Source organism: Aphis gossypii, chromosome 1 (assembly GCF_020184175.1).
Source record: "Aphis gossypii isolate Hap1 chromosome 1, ASM2018417v2, whole genome shotgun sequence".
Taxonomy (NCBI): Eukaryota; Metazoa; Arthropoda; class Insecta; order Hemiptera; family Aphididae; genus Aphis; species Aphis gossypii.
In genome coordinates, this window is record NC_065530.1 from 4812898 (window position 1) to 4826371 (window position 13474).

At 24.1% G+C, this 13474-nt stretch overlaps 2 protein-coding genes across 8 annotated transcripts in view; one reads left to right on the forward strand and one right to left on the reverse strand.

Annotated features, from left to right (window-relative positions):
• Positions 1-383: 383 nt before the first annotated feature.
• LOC114128600 (uncharacterized) lies at positions 384-3722 on the reverse strand. 5 transcript variants are annotated; one of them, XM_050210817.1, is made up of 6 exons: positions 3037-3722; positions 2298-2547; positions 2022-2232; positions 945-1147; positions 766-865; positions 384-645 (listed from the first exon to the last, which is right to left on the reverse strand). In XM_050210817.1, the coding sequence occupies exons 1-6, from the start codon at positions 3252-3254 to the stop codon at positions 527-529; spliced, it is 1101 nt and encodes a 366-aa protein (XP_050066774.1). In that variant the 5' UTR covers positions 3255-3722; the 3' UTR covers positions 384-526. The 5 variants fall into 5 exon arrangements, with proteins under 5 accessions (XP_050066774.1, XP_050066772.1, XP_050066773.1 ...); XM_050210815.1 differs by having other exon boundaries at positions 945-1189; XM_050210816.1 differs by having other exon boundaries at positions 2007-2232.
• A 275-nt stretch (positions 3723-3997) lies between these two features.
• Positions 3998-13474, forward strand: part of LOC114128595 (rhotekin-like) — a 40402-nt gene continuing 30925 nt past the window's right edge. The window contains exon 1 of one of the 3 annotated variants that reach the window (XM_027993144.2): positions 3998-4396. In XM_027993144.2, the coding sequence (XP_027848945.2) occupies positions 4241-4396 (156 nt within the window). In that variant the 5' untranslated portion in view covers positions 3998-4240. Of the gene's footprint in view, positions 4397-6879; positions 7028-13474 lie in introns of those variants that run through there. The other 2 variants (XM_027993142.2, XM_027993145.2) reach the window with 2 other exon arrangements.

Here is a 13474-nt window from a genome sequence, read left to right on the forward strand (position 1 = left end):
AGTCTAAATAATTAATTAAATACTGTCATGATAAATAATATTTAAATTGGTTTATTATCAAATTTAAAATTATGAATATTATCTATTACATTACATGGGTTTTTTGGTTTAGAATTAAATTTTAAAAATAAACTTATGAAATGTAATAGATAATTTTCATAATCTTAAATTTGATAATAAACTAATTCAAATAATATTTATCATAATGTTGTGTTTAATGAATTATTTAAACATACATTTTTAAAATTTAATTCTAAAGCAAATAATGAGCATTCTCCATGCATTTATAAGTCATTCCAACTTCTTGAAAATCAAAATATTAAATAAAAACTATGAAATTCATTAGATAATAGTACCCATTACACATTACTTTTACACAGCAATAAAAAATAAAAATCTTTTTATACTATTTATAGTTAAAAATAAAGAACATTATTTATTATAATATTATATCAATTTATATAAAACATGTACAATTCACTTAGAAGTTGATAATAACATTATACAAATAAAAACAAGCAACAGATTAAACAAGTTTATAAATTTCAAATAGATCATCAAATTCGACTTCACGTTGAGTTCCAATATCTTCTTCCTCATCCATTTTGAATTTTGGATTAATTGTCATAAATTCTTTTATACCAGCTAATACAAATTAATAATATAATTCAAAATTACAATTAAATCACAACATTAATGTTCATAAGTAAAGTAATAAATGAATATATCATATTTTAACAAATAATAACATAACTATCAACTTACAAAGTACTTGAATATGTAATGTACATTTATAAATGTGATCTAGACGTGCAGTTATAACTGATGATAAATGCGGTTCACCACATTCATTCATGGACATAATCTGTAGTCATATAAAACAGAAATATGTTTAGCTTATGATCAAAGACATTAATATGTAAAATATAATAATAAAAACTTGCTTTGAATTGTAATAAATCAGAAATTTGTAACTCAGTAATATTTGTTATTTTTATCTGAGACATGTTCTTCCAATCCACTACTAACATATCACAAATTTCACTTGTAATGCTATCACTAGATTTATTGTTTTCATTTTCAGTATAACTATTATTTTGTGTAGAAGTTATAGGTGTACATTTTTGACCACGTACAAATACTGGAACTTTATGGAATTTAATATTTAATTGGTTTTCATTTTTCCAAACTGAAATTCAATAGTAGGTAGTTATAATAAAATTAAAGTTCAGTGAAAACTCTTTTTGGCGAATCTGAAGGGACTAAGAGATTTCTTTTGTAATACAGTTTTCATAATAGAGAGTTAAAAATATCAAAATTTTAATTATTTATATACCTATGTATTATTATTTATCATACATAATATTATTTTTACATTACACGAGAAGTTAATTACCTACATAATATACTATTAAATTATTAAATGTAAGTTATATTTTATACAATAATTTAAATCTTTATTAAACTCGTTTACTCTGCCAATATTTTTTTATAACAGTATTATTAACAAGGCCGTAGCCAGGGGGTGTTTAGGGTTCAAACTCCCTTCCTTCCCGAAAATTTTTTTTAAATAAGACTAAATAGTTAGAATTTCATATTTTATTACATAATATAACATATTTATACATTAACCCCCCCCCCCCAAAAAAAAAAAAAAAAAAATAAAAAAATATTTTTCTGGCTACAGCCTTGATTATTTCGATGATAAAAGTAGATAATGAAAGAATATAATTGTACTTGTAAATTTTGTCTTTTATGCCTATTTACTTTTATAATTTATATTTTGATAACACGTAAATTGTATTATGAAACATAAAATATTACTTAGTTATTTGAAGTGACGTATTCGATATAAAGAATGAATCCACTAATGAGTTATATAGTAAACCAACTATAATTATGTAATGTTAAAATTATTTAGAGTTTTTTGTTGTAAAGGTTTCGTTATAAAAAATTTTCACTGCAACACATTTGAAGTAAAATAATTTAAGATAAATGTAACATACTAGGAAGACTTATACTTTTTTGTTCTTTGGAATTGAGAGTTGGAGTCGCTAATGAATCACAACGAAAAACTTCTCTTGTTACTTCAAGTTTTTCTTCTTCAGATTGTATGGAAGGAGAACTATCTTCTTGAAGGTTTTCTGCATTATCTAATTTAAAACGTTTGTGCATTTTACAAACTTCCTTTGAGGATACAATAGAAGTCTCAGATAAAGTACCCACATAATCCTAAAAAATTATTATTATTTATTTTTATGATGAGTATAAAATAAGTTATAAATTAAATAAATTACATTTTCAACAGGTTCAATATTTTTTTTATTTTTTTTATGTGTTCTCTTGCGTATTCTTTTCTTAGGATTTTTTAATAGTGTAGATGAAGTTGAATTTTCAATATCATTATTGGGTTCTTCAATTACTTCACGATAAAGGGACAAAACTCCATTGGCAATATTAGGAACCATATCAACATCTATAATATTTGATTCGGCTTGAGTATATTTTGGTTCATGATGAATATTTTTACTTTTTTTCACTATAACCCTAAAAAAATAATAAGGTAGTAAACTAACAATTTATTAATAAATGTTAATTAAATACTGTTTTTAGTCTGTCAATGGTTACACGGGATAAATAATCTATTAGTGTATTTATAAATATTTTGTTTTAAGTTTTACATTGTCTGTAAAAAAAATCAGTAATTCTAATTAGCTTATCAAAATCATATCATAACATTAATTGATCATGGCATTATATTTATGGAAAACAAATTTTAATTTGAAAAAATTAAACTTATAAAGCAATATAAAATGTATTTTATACTATGTGAATAAAATAATTATGTAGGTATATACATTAAATTATTAGTAATTAGGTATAAGTTACAAAATAACAATTTATCGTGGCAATTTTAAAATATTTTGAACATGGAAAATATTTATCTCACACAACCACGGTAGATAACCGTGCACACGACCAAGCATTAAAAAAAAAAAAATCATGCAATTAGTAACAGGTTAAAAGTATACTAACGCTATTTCTTCATTAGCATTAATTGCATTGATATCATCTTCATCCAGAAATGGTACATTATCGTAACATAATTCTATATCACGAAGTTCGTTTAACACTTTTTGTACTTTTTCTTTAAGTTGTTTTATTGATGTAATACAAGACTTGTCTACATAGAGCCAGTAAACGGCTGGACTCCTATCTGGTGTCAGTTGCAAAAGGTTTAATTTAATACGCATTTTTAAAAAAAAATACTCCAATTACTTGTGTATTTAATATAATTTAAAATTAATAGTAGACATTCATAAATGTAGTATAGATTAAGTAAATACAAGAATGACGATTGAAAAATTTATAAATTTTGAACAAATAGTTGATTAGAAGTCACTTTTATGTATTTTTTTTATGAAAAATTTAATTAAACGAATAATATTAACTAAATAAAAGTTATTTCGATAATTTCACTGTAGGTATACATTTATTACATTTAATATCTTATAGACGAAACAAGTCAAGAAACACGATGTAAAGTGTAAATTGTAAAGTGAGAACTTATGACTTACGAGACACCGGGCAGGTAGATTAGGACGATTAGGTAAGGGCCAAAACAAGTTGTTTTTATACATCTGTGGTAGTGTGGTAAGGGCATAGCATAAATTTTTCAAAATATACCGACTACCGACACTACCGACACACGATGTCGATAGACAACAAATATTCTTATCGCTTTTGGTGAACGATGCCAACTGTACGATGCCCAACAGGGAAATCACTGGTAGTAGCTGCAGTACTGCGGCTACACTGGAATACGCACGATTGGTGTTATCACAGTTTTAGAGCTTTTAAGCGTTATCGAGTTGTTATTCAAAAATTTCGAAAAAATCCGTTAGCATAATACCATTGTTTTCTTTGGTCTTAGTGCCATGTCAGTATGTGATAAAAAATTATAATAATTAATATTTAATAATAATATAGCCAAAGGTATTGGACATTAGCCAATAACATTTACGGTTGTTATGTTTTTGAATAATATATTATTATTTTTTTTTTATATAATTTGGGTGTAGTATAATTTGTTGTGTTTTATTTTGAACGTTTTCGTCGTATATTCTCATCGACGTAGTGTTTTTTTGATAATAAAATTATAGCTATAACAATAAGTAAGTTGAAGTCGTAACGCTCGTTTATTTTTAAACCGTGTACCGTTGTAAAATAATAAATCATTATGGCTCCCACGTCTAAAAACTCAAGAAAATCTTTGTCAACAAAATGCCAATTACCTGGTAGCACAACAATTGACAAAGAAAACGCATTCTTACATAGTGTTAGCGAATTTCACAGTAGAATTCGACGGAGGGAATCGATAAGACTCAAGTATAAGGTAAGTAAGCCTAAGCTTAAGTCTAAATGTATCATCATATATGTGGGTTTACTGGGCTTGGAAAATAGTGATATATCCGAGGATATATCTATTTGTTATTATTTTTCAATTCTTGTTTACAAAATTCAACAATTTGTACATTTTTAGTACACCAAGCCGAAAAGATTACCTAGGTATTTGAATTAATAAGTGAGTGGCTTGATTTGAGAGATCATTAGGTGGAGCACTATAGACTATTTGTTGTAAATGGATAATAGTACAATAGGTACCTTATGCCTTCATAAAATTATTATTTATTTTATTTTATTAATCAAAACTATAAATAAATTGTCCATTTCCAATACTGGTGTTATCTTTAATACTTACTTAATTTAAATTAGAGGATAAAATTAGGTATATATAAATATACCTATAATATATTATCTAACTTATCTAATAAAGTTTGTATGTATTTTTATCTTGGCAATACAATATTATTTTAAAAATTTATTTTATACCCTTGCATTACAACTTTCAGAATTATTTTTATACACCTTCCTAATATATACTTGTGATTTGTCCTACATTCTAGCTTTAATTAAAATTTATTTATATTACAATAGGTAATCGGTGGATTAATTTGGATATTTTTCTATCTTTTATTCATAGAATTAAGAATTAATATAATTATCATTTTAGACTGTGTTATACAAAATGATGTTAGTAATAGTACAGCAAGTTTAAAAAAGCATACTGTGGATGGGTCCTTTCAAAAAAGTCTCAAAGTAAAATTCCTTGAATTATCTTGAAAATATTTCATACAGCTTAAAATTGAAAACTTCGGGTCATTAGAACATAAACTACCTTTTTCACTAAATTTAACACTTCTATTAAAGTGACCTACTATACAGCAGTGTGTTACTCACTTGACCGAATTGACTGCCCTATTTTATAATTATTTATTTTTTGTATCCAATTCTCAATATTTTAGATTTAAAATACATTGTAGATTTTATTATACTTTTGGGCTTTAGAAGGCTAAAAAAGGTGGTTTTTATTTTTAAAAGTATTTTTCTAACATAAAACAGAAATTAAAACAACAAGCTTTGTGGGTAAATTAAAAAAAACGATAGGAATATTTTGATTAGACTAAATACCATGTTGATAATAATTTCCATATATCCAAAGGATATTATATTTATTATTATATTATTAGATATTATTATTATTATTATACCTATTATTTATTTTCTTAAATATTAAATGAGTTTTGAGAAGAAAACATTTTAGATAAAAGTCATAACAAGTGTAAAATTATTAATTGTGAATTATTAATATAGGTAAATACAAATAATGAAATGGTACCTATATTATTACTATAAAGCTTAATTATTTTAAGGAAGTTCATTTACATCTATCCTTATACTTAGTTTATGTATGAGAATTAGGGATATTACAAAATATCATGATAAAGTATAGTCACAGTAAAATATTAACACTTGACTGCTGTAATTAATAAATAGTTTAAATACTTTTATAATTTGTATTATTATTTATTTACATAAACTTTAAGATATTAAGTAAATAAATGTATTATACTTACCTACTACTTGTAGGTTGCATGAACAATCACTAAGCATTTTTTAAATCAATAGTGAGCTAATTGTTCATTTGTCCCATAAACATGATTTATCTTAAGTTAAAGAATTTAAGTACCTACATACATAGATAGTTGAATGAATTAGTTGCAATTATTTATGAGTTATAAATAATACACTATCTATAATAAATTTATTTTATTTTTATAGCAGTATTATCTTATTACAAAGAAAAGTTAAACGTTTTTATTTTTAAAAGCTCAACGTTTTTCGATTGTAGGTATATGTGTAGTATATAAATATTTGGCAGACTTAAAATTTATTCTAACTTTCTTTTTTTATATACTTTTAGATTTAATATTTAATAAATTAATAAAAAAAAGTTGTACTTCAAAGTTTTGTAAATATATTTTTTGATGGTTATTTTAAAAATGAAAAAATGTATAATGTAGTGATATTCTAGCGAGTGTGTGATTATTTTTTCCTTATTGAATAACGCTGGTAGGTACGGGAGCACGTTTCCCCCCTTTTATGACTGCCACTAGCTGTGCCATCCACTGACTACCGGCGGGCGGCGACTGGTTGTATAGAAACAAATTATTATCTATTGTAGATGTATATGTATGGTGTTCTCGAATTGTGTCGAAATTGACAGGCAACCTGCATAAACGTTATTTAGATCAGTTTGTAATGTACGTCTCACGTGCCCAGGCTATTCTTGGTAGACAATGTTTTTCAACAAAAAATAATTTGAATTTATAAAAACTGGTGTTGTACAACATAATTTACATACAATTTTATTGTAGTTAATTATGCTCTTGATTAAAATCTAGATACTTTTAACACCTCTTTTCTAAATTTAACTTCATTTTTTGGCTAATTTACACCTAATTTTATTAAGTATTTAGTAATATGTTATAATACTATCGTGCTCGTTGATGTAGTTTTTTGTGAGTTAAAAATGTATAATATACGGTTGTATATAGTGCCCGAAGACACTTGTCAAGGCATGCAAATTGTCAAGAATTCTATTGAAACAATGAATATACATAAGGTATTTAATTTTGCAATAATCTCAATTTCTAAATGTGTATAATATTATACAACACGATTGAATGTTTTTTTTAAATGCAAGTGTTAAAAACTTAATTTTTTTTACTAAGAAAATAGAACTAAATGTTAAAATGTTCTGCTGTCCTAGTCTCCTAAAAAAACGCCATAAATCGAAAAAATAATAAGATCATACCTACTATATTACGTTTAATATTTTAGTTTTACAAGTTTTTCCAAAGCAAAAATGCCGTAATTATGATTATTTATAGCGTTAGGTTTAGGTATGTAATTAATAGCGTGCTTGGTATAAATATCAAGACACCGATATCTTGGTGAAATAAAAACTGAATAGTTTCATTGCATTTATCAGGTATATTGCTATGGCCTAGGAAACTGTGGATTTTACTTTGAAAAATATTATATTTATTTACTTAAATTTTAGAATTACAAAAAACTACTCTACTACTTAAAATGTAATTTTTCTCAAAATAGTATGGAGGGAAATTACGGCATTCTTCCTTAGTATGGCAGTATTGGTATATAATAGTCAGGAAAAGAGATTTTTACTTTTGTGGAAGCCTTTTTTTATTTCATAATAAGTTTGAAATATTTTTTACTGTAACCTAATCAAGTGTGAAAATAATTAAAGAAACAAGCGGAAATAATACAAAAAAAAAAATATAGGTACAATATAATGTACATTATAATATTAATATTAATTCTTATTTATAATCTTATACAATAAAAAATTTGAGTTTGATTCAACGTTAAATTAAATAATAAACTATACCAGTATATTAATTAGTGTTTATTCTGGTTTAATAGTACATCCACACATGAGCAATATGAGCATATTATACATTTTAAAACATATTTACGGTATTAACTTTGTATTGCAATTTTTAAATCATTTACGAAATTTTTAAGAGAAAATATACTTATAATACACATATAAAATTATACTAGTTTAGTGATATTTTTAATATATATTTCAATATTTGCATGTTTGTATTAAGAAAATTATTGGAATTATAACAACGATTTTGTAAATTGAAATGTAATACAAGTAGATACTTAAGGTTTCCATTGGTATGCGCGAAGTGTGGGGGAATGACTATAGTTTTAGAACAGCGTGCCGCTGTAGTTGCGATAGCAGCACAAGACGGCCGTAAAATCATAACTTTTTTACAAAAAAACATGGTTTTGTAATTCTAATAGTACTCAAGTCTTATTAGTTGTAGAAATATGATTTTGGTACCAAATTAAACGTGAAAAGTTATACTAAAAACTGTTGGAACAGAATTTTGATATCTCAATTTGCTGATTTTATATATAATTTTTTTTTAAATTTTAAAACTACCTAACAAATTTCAAATATAAATCAAATCGGTTTGAAAACAAATTTCAAAAATTTGTTCCAACAGTTATTAGCACAACTTCTCACATTTAATTTGGTACAAAAATCATGTTTCTGGCCTGAGTACCTACTATTGGAATTACAAAATCATGTTTTACGGTTGATTTTTTCCTAGTGTGCCAGCTTCTTAATATATTATTAATTTTTAACCTATTCAACAAATAAAAGTGTTGAAGCACATATCTATTTGATAAAACCTATTGGCCATTGATATATTATATTAACTAATTTTCCTTTTTTCAAATAAGAAAAAGATTTAAATGTGTCTAAACAAACATACCTATTATAGTAACATTATATTATAATATAGGTATTAAATATCTTATTATCACATTATCTTATTTTTATTAAAAAATGAGTCTTAATTAATTACTTATTAAAAATTTAGTACCAATTTCACAAGAAAAATGTACCTCGTTAGATCGAAAAGAGAAAAAAGAAAAACGGAAGGTATATTTTGATAAGAGAAAAGTATCTTTAGACAATAGGATATGTAATAATAGCGGTTATGAGATGAAAAACATTTAGGTGGACGTCATAACGAGTGTAAAATTGGGAATTGTTAATATAGGTAAATTCAAATAATGAAATATAATAGACAATTGTACCAAAAATGAAAATGTGAATAGGAAAAAGGAAATCGGATTTTTATTATCAAGGAAAGTGTTTATTAAAGGGATAATATATAGTATTACACTAGAAGAGTGAAAAAGTGCATAATATAAGTCAGTAGTTCTTAACCTTTTTTGATTTATGACACCTTTAACCACTAGAATCAAACACTACTGTCACCCTAACATCAAAATAAATCTTAGCTTTATATTTAAAAATTATTCTATTAAAAAAAAAAACAGTACCTAGTACCTACACAGAAAAAAACATTCGATACAATTAGTATGAATATCATATGATTTTTTTTAAAAATTGTTTTTCCTTTTCTGGTTGAATTTTCGTGTCACCCCTAAGCTGGGTTCATGTCACCCTAAGGTGACTTGTCACCCCGGTTGAGAACTACTGTAATATAAGCTATAGGTATAGGTATTATAAGCTGAATTTAACTTAGAAGAATGTAAAAATCTGAAAAATTAATTTTGATAGGTTAAGGTAGAATATTTTAAAATAGCTTTGTGCTTCCATCATCAGACATAGCAGTCAGACAGACATAGTGTAAAATAAAGAAATATTATTTTTTTTTTTAATTAGGCGTATATGGTTGGAGCCCGTTTTTTCTATATCTACTATATACAATTATTATAGATGTATTTTCAAGACGTTGCCATTGGTGGGTAGCAAATATCGTGCGCCATCACCTTTCTTAGACAATTGGTCATTTTAAACCATGGTAATTTTATTATATGTTCATGTTTTAAACAATTGAATTATTATATTGTATTATACTCCCATAGATAAATCTTTAAAACGGGACTATGCCTATCTAGTCAATAAATTAATACGATTATATTAATATTATTATTTTATATACTATGTAGGTAAAGTATAGTTATATAGTATCTAGAAAAAATATACGTATCTGTTTATCTATCTACCTATTAATCAATTGTTTTACATGATACATATAAAATCATAATATGTTGTTTAAAATAGAATGTTTTAATGTGTTTTGTTTTTTGTGGCACATATTATACTGCAAAAAGTTTATAATTATCTTTAAATACGACCAAGTTTTTAATTTGAAGTCACTTCTAAAACATTTTATTACTATTTATTATGTATTCTATACAAATGTTTTAACGGTTATGATATTTTTTATTCTATGATTAAGTGGATTTTTGTACTTAAATAATAAACTACTAGATGTTTAAGTATACAATTAAGGTAGTATTATTCATCAATAAACTAAATATTAAACTCTTAATAAAGTTACACAATTAAATTATTTGTCTTGTGCTTCGATAAAAATATCAAACTATAAATAGGTAAATGAAAAAAGTTTATTATTAAAAAAAAAATTACTTTGATAGCTAGGTATATTTAGATTTTATTTATATTAGTGAAATTATTTAATTTTTGTATCGTTTCTTAATATATTCTACTGTCTAAATCTACTTATATACATTGTTTGTATAATATTATAATGAATTCTTAGGTTGTTAAAATGTTTTTTTTTTGAAGGTATATAGCTGGTATGTATTTTTTTACAGATATTTTGTGAAAGGTAATGAGTATTAGTTCTCGTCATGCAGCAATAGATTAGTAGTTCTAAATTTTATCTTATTATTTAGGTACCCCAATTCATTGATTGTTTGACATAAATAACAACTGTTTTGTAAATATAATAGGAGAATAATATTTTAATAAAATTATGATATCCGTGTGTTTGTTTGAATATTATGAATGGAATGCTGAAATTGTATCGTTATGTAATAATACTTATATTATACGCTCTTGGTAGGTAGTCTAGTATTTATAGTTCTATATGGTGTACCTATATTATTTTAATACTACCGTATATTGGATAAATCGAACAACATTCCATGACAAATCTCATTTATTTACCGAGATGTTAATACTCGTAATACACGAGAGCGTGTAAAAATTGAAATTTTTAAATCTAAATGCTTATTTGATCTACTTATTTTATTTTATAACTTATTATTCATATATTTTTTAATATTATGTTTTTGTAGACTAATGTGTTTTTAATATAGGTTTTTATTTAGGGGGTTTTCTCTAGCTAATATCTCTTTTTTGAATTAAAATATTGTACTATATTTTATTTTTACTGATGCATTTCTTTCAAATCGAAAGAAACCAGCTCTTTATTTGATTATATTTTAGTTTTATTTGTTTTTATAATTTTTATAATCAGCTAAATAACTTTTTGATAATAGGTATATTGTATATATGTATTATATATATAAACTAAAGCTATATTGATTAACTTTTAACTCAATTGATCAATGATGCAGTTTAGTTTTAATCTATGTGATCAGTATATTATCTTTCTTATGCCTTTAGAACTTAAATAGGAATAAAATTATTTTTTTTAATAAATGTCCTTGTGTATATTTTTACCTAGTGTTAACATTGTGAACAATTCGTGTACATTTTCTCTTTTCTGAATTGACTACTGCGTTTTCATCTTCTATTTTTGTTATGTATTAAATAATAACAATCCACAGTCCACACAAACAATAATAACGAAATACGTGTGTGACAATCTTCATTAAAGTCCACTGACCGATTGAGCTATAGGTAAAAAAGAAAACTCCTCTATGTGTAATTTCAAATCGAAGTTTGAGGCTTCTATGTATCTTATATCTAGGTACCTAATAATGTAGTTTATTTATTTTAAAATTTAAATATATTTTTACTTAAAAAAAACTACCATACGTGAGTACTATACTACTATCAGTACTTATACTAAGGTTTATTAAAAAATAATCATATATTAAGTATAAATATTTATTACAATTTTAATTTTAGTAAAAAACTTCTAATAAAAAATAAACATTCAATAAGTAACATAAGATAGTCCATAACTTCTTTCATAAGATACAATTTTAGAAGGTACAATAATTTTTCTTTAAGTCGACATTTTTAAATTTGTAATGCCGTGATTTTTTTTAGTTTATATCAAAATTGACCAATTCATCATAATCCACGACTGTTATGTATAGTAATTGTAATATTTATTAGTTATTACTTATTATATTAATCGACAACGATTAACGGATGTTATCTATCGTTGTTTATTTATTATTAAATTTAAAAATAAATGTATTTATTACAAGTTCTTAGTAACATTTAAATAAATAATAAATCAATATAATAATTATATTATTAATCATCACAAAAAATTCGTATATTTCAATACAATCTTTAATACATTGTTATTTTATTAATACGCGCTAGATAAAAATATACGTAATCTATTATCCGATTGTTGACTGTAAGATCAAAAAAAAAATATATATTATTGTTATTCATTTTGTGTGTCATAACTGTTTGTAATCTGATTAGAAAACCTATTATGATGTACACAACATGGATAATATATATATTAATTATATAATATTATCTACGGTACACAGGTATTAGTGAAATTTTTTTTCTTGTAATTTACAACTTGGCTTCTTCATTTTAAAACTGTATATCATTAAATTAATCAATAATATTAATTAAATATAATATAATGTTACTTATATAATATAATGATTGTGTTATTCTAATTGACGTGTTAAATCAATTGAATAAAATATTATACTTATAGTTATATATTATAGTTATAGGATGTATAAAATATTTAATAATGATTTAATTTATAGTTATTGTATGAGTTAAAATACTTTTTAAAATTTTCTATTTACCTGAATTAAACGTGTAAATGAATAATATAAAAAGTAGTAAGAAAATAGTATACTTACATAATTGGTTCACTTTTATTTTTTTATTATTATATTTTATTTATAAATCGCTAAATGGTCATGAATATGTTCTTAAATATTTGTTTTAAAATAAGTAGGTTAATTTTTTTTTATTTTCCTCCCTTACTTTTTTTTTATACATATATTTCAATATTTATATCCGTTTTTTTTTATTATACTATTGTGTTTATTTTTTATTCTGAATTCATTAGTTGCTTAGTGTTTATACATGATATTTTCTCACCAATTAGCATTTATTAATAATTCTTAAATTGGGTTCATATTATACAGTGTCGTGTCGTGTCATGTACCGTACATTTAATACTCAGGTAGGTCGTAGGTAATACATATAGACATATTGTTAACTACAACTTCAACCCTATAATACGACGGTATTGAAGATTCGACTTCATTCAATTTCTATTTTATAAACAAGCACTTAACTACAAAACAGTAATATTTAAAAAAAATTAAATATGATTTAAATAAACTAGTTCAAAATGTAATTAATACTACCTATTACATGAAAAAATTTTCATAAAAAGCTATTAGGTTTGACGTTTTTTGAAATTTTTATCACCTTTTTTTAAAAAAAATAATATATATTAAAACATTGTAAAATTAATTTAGTAATTATAGTATA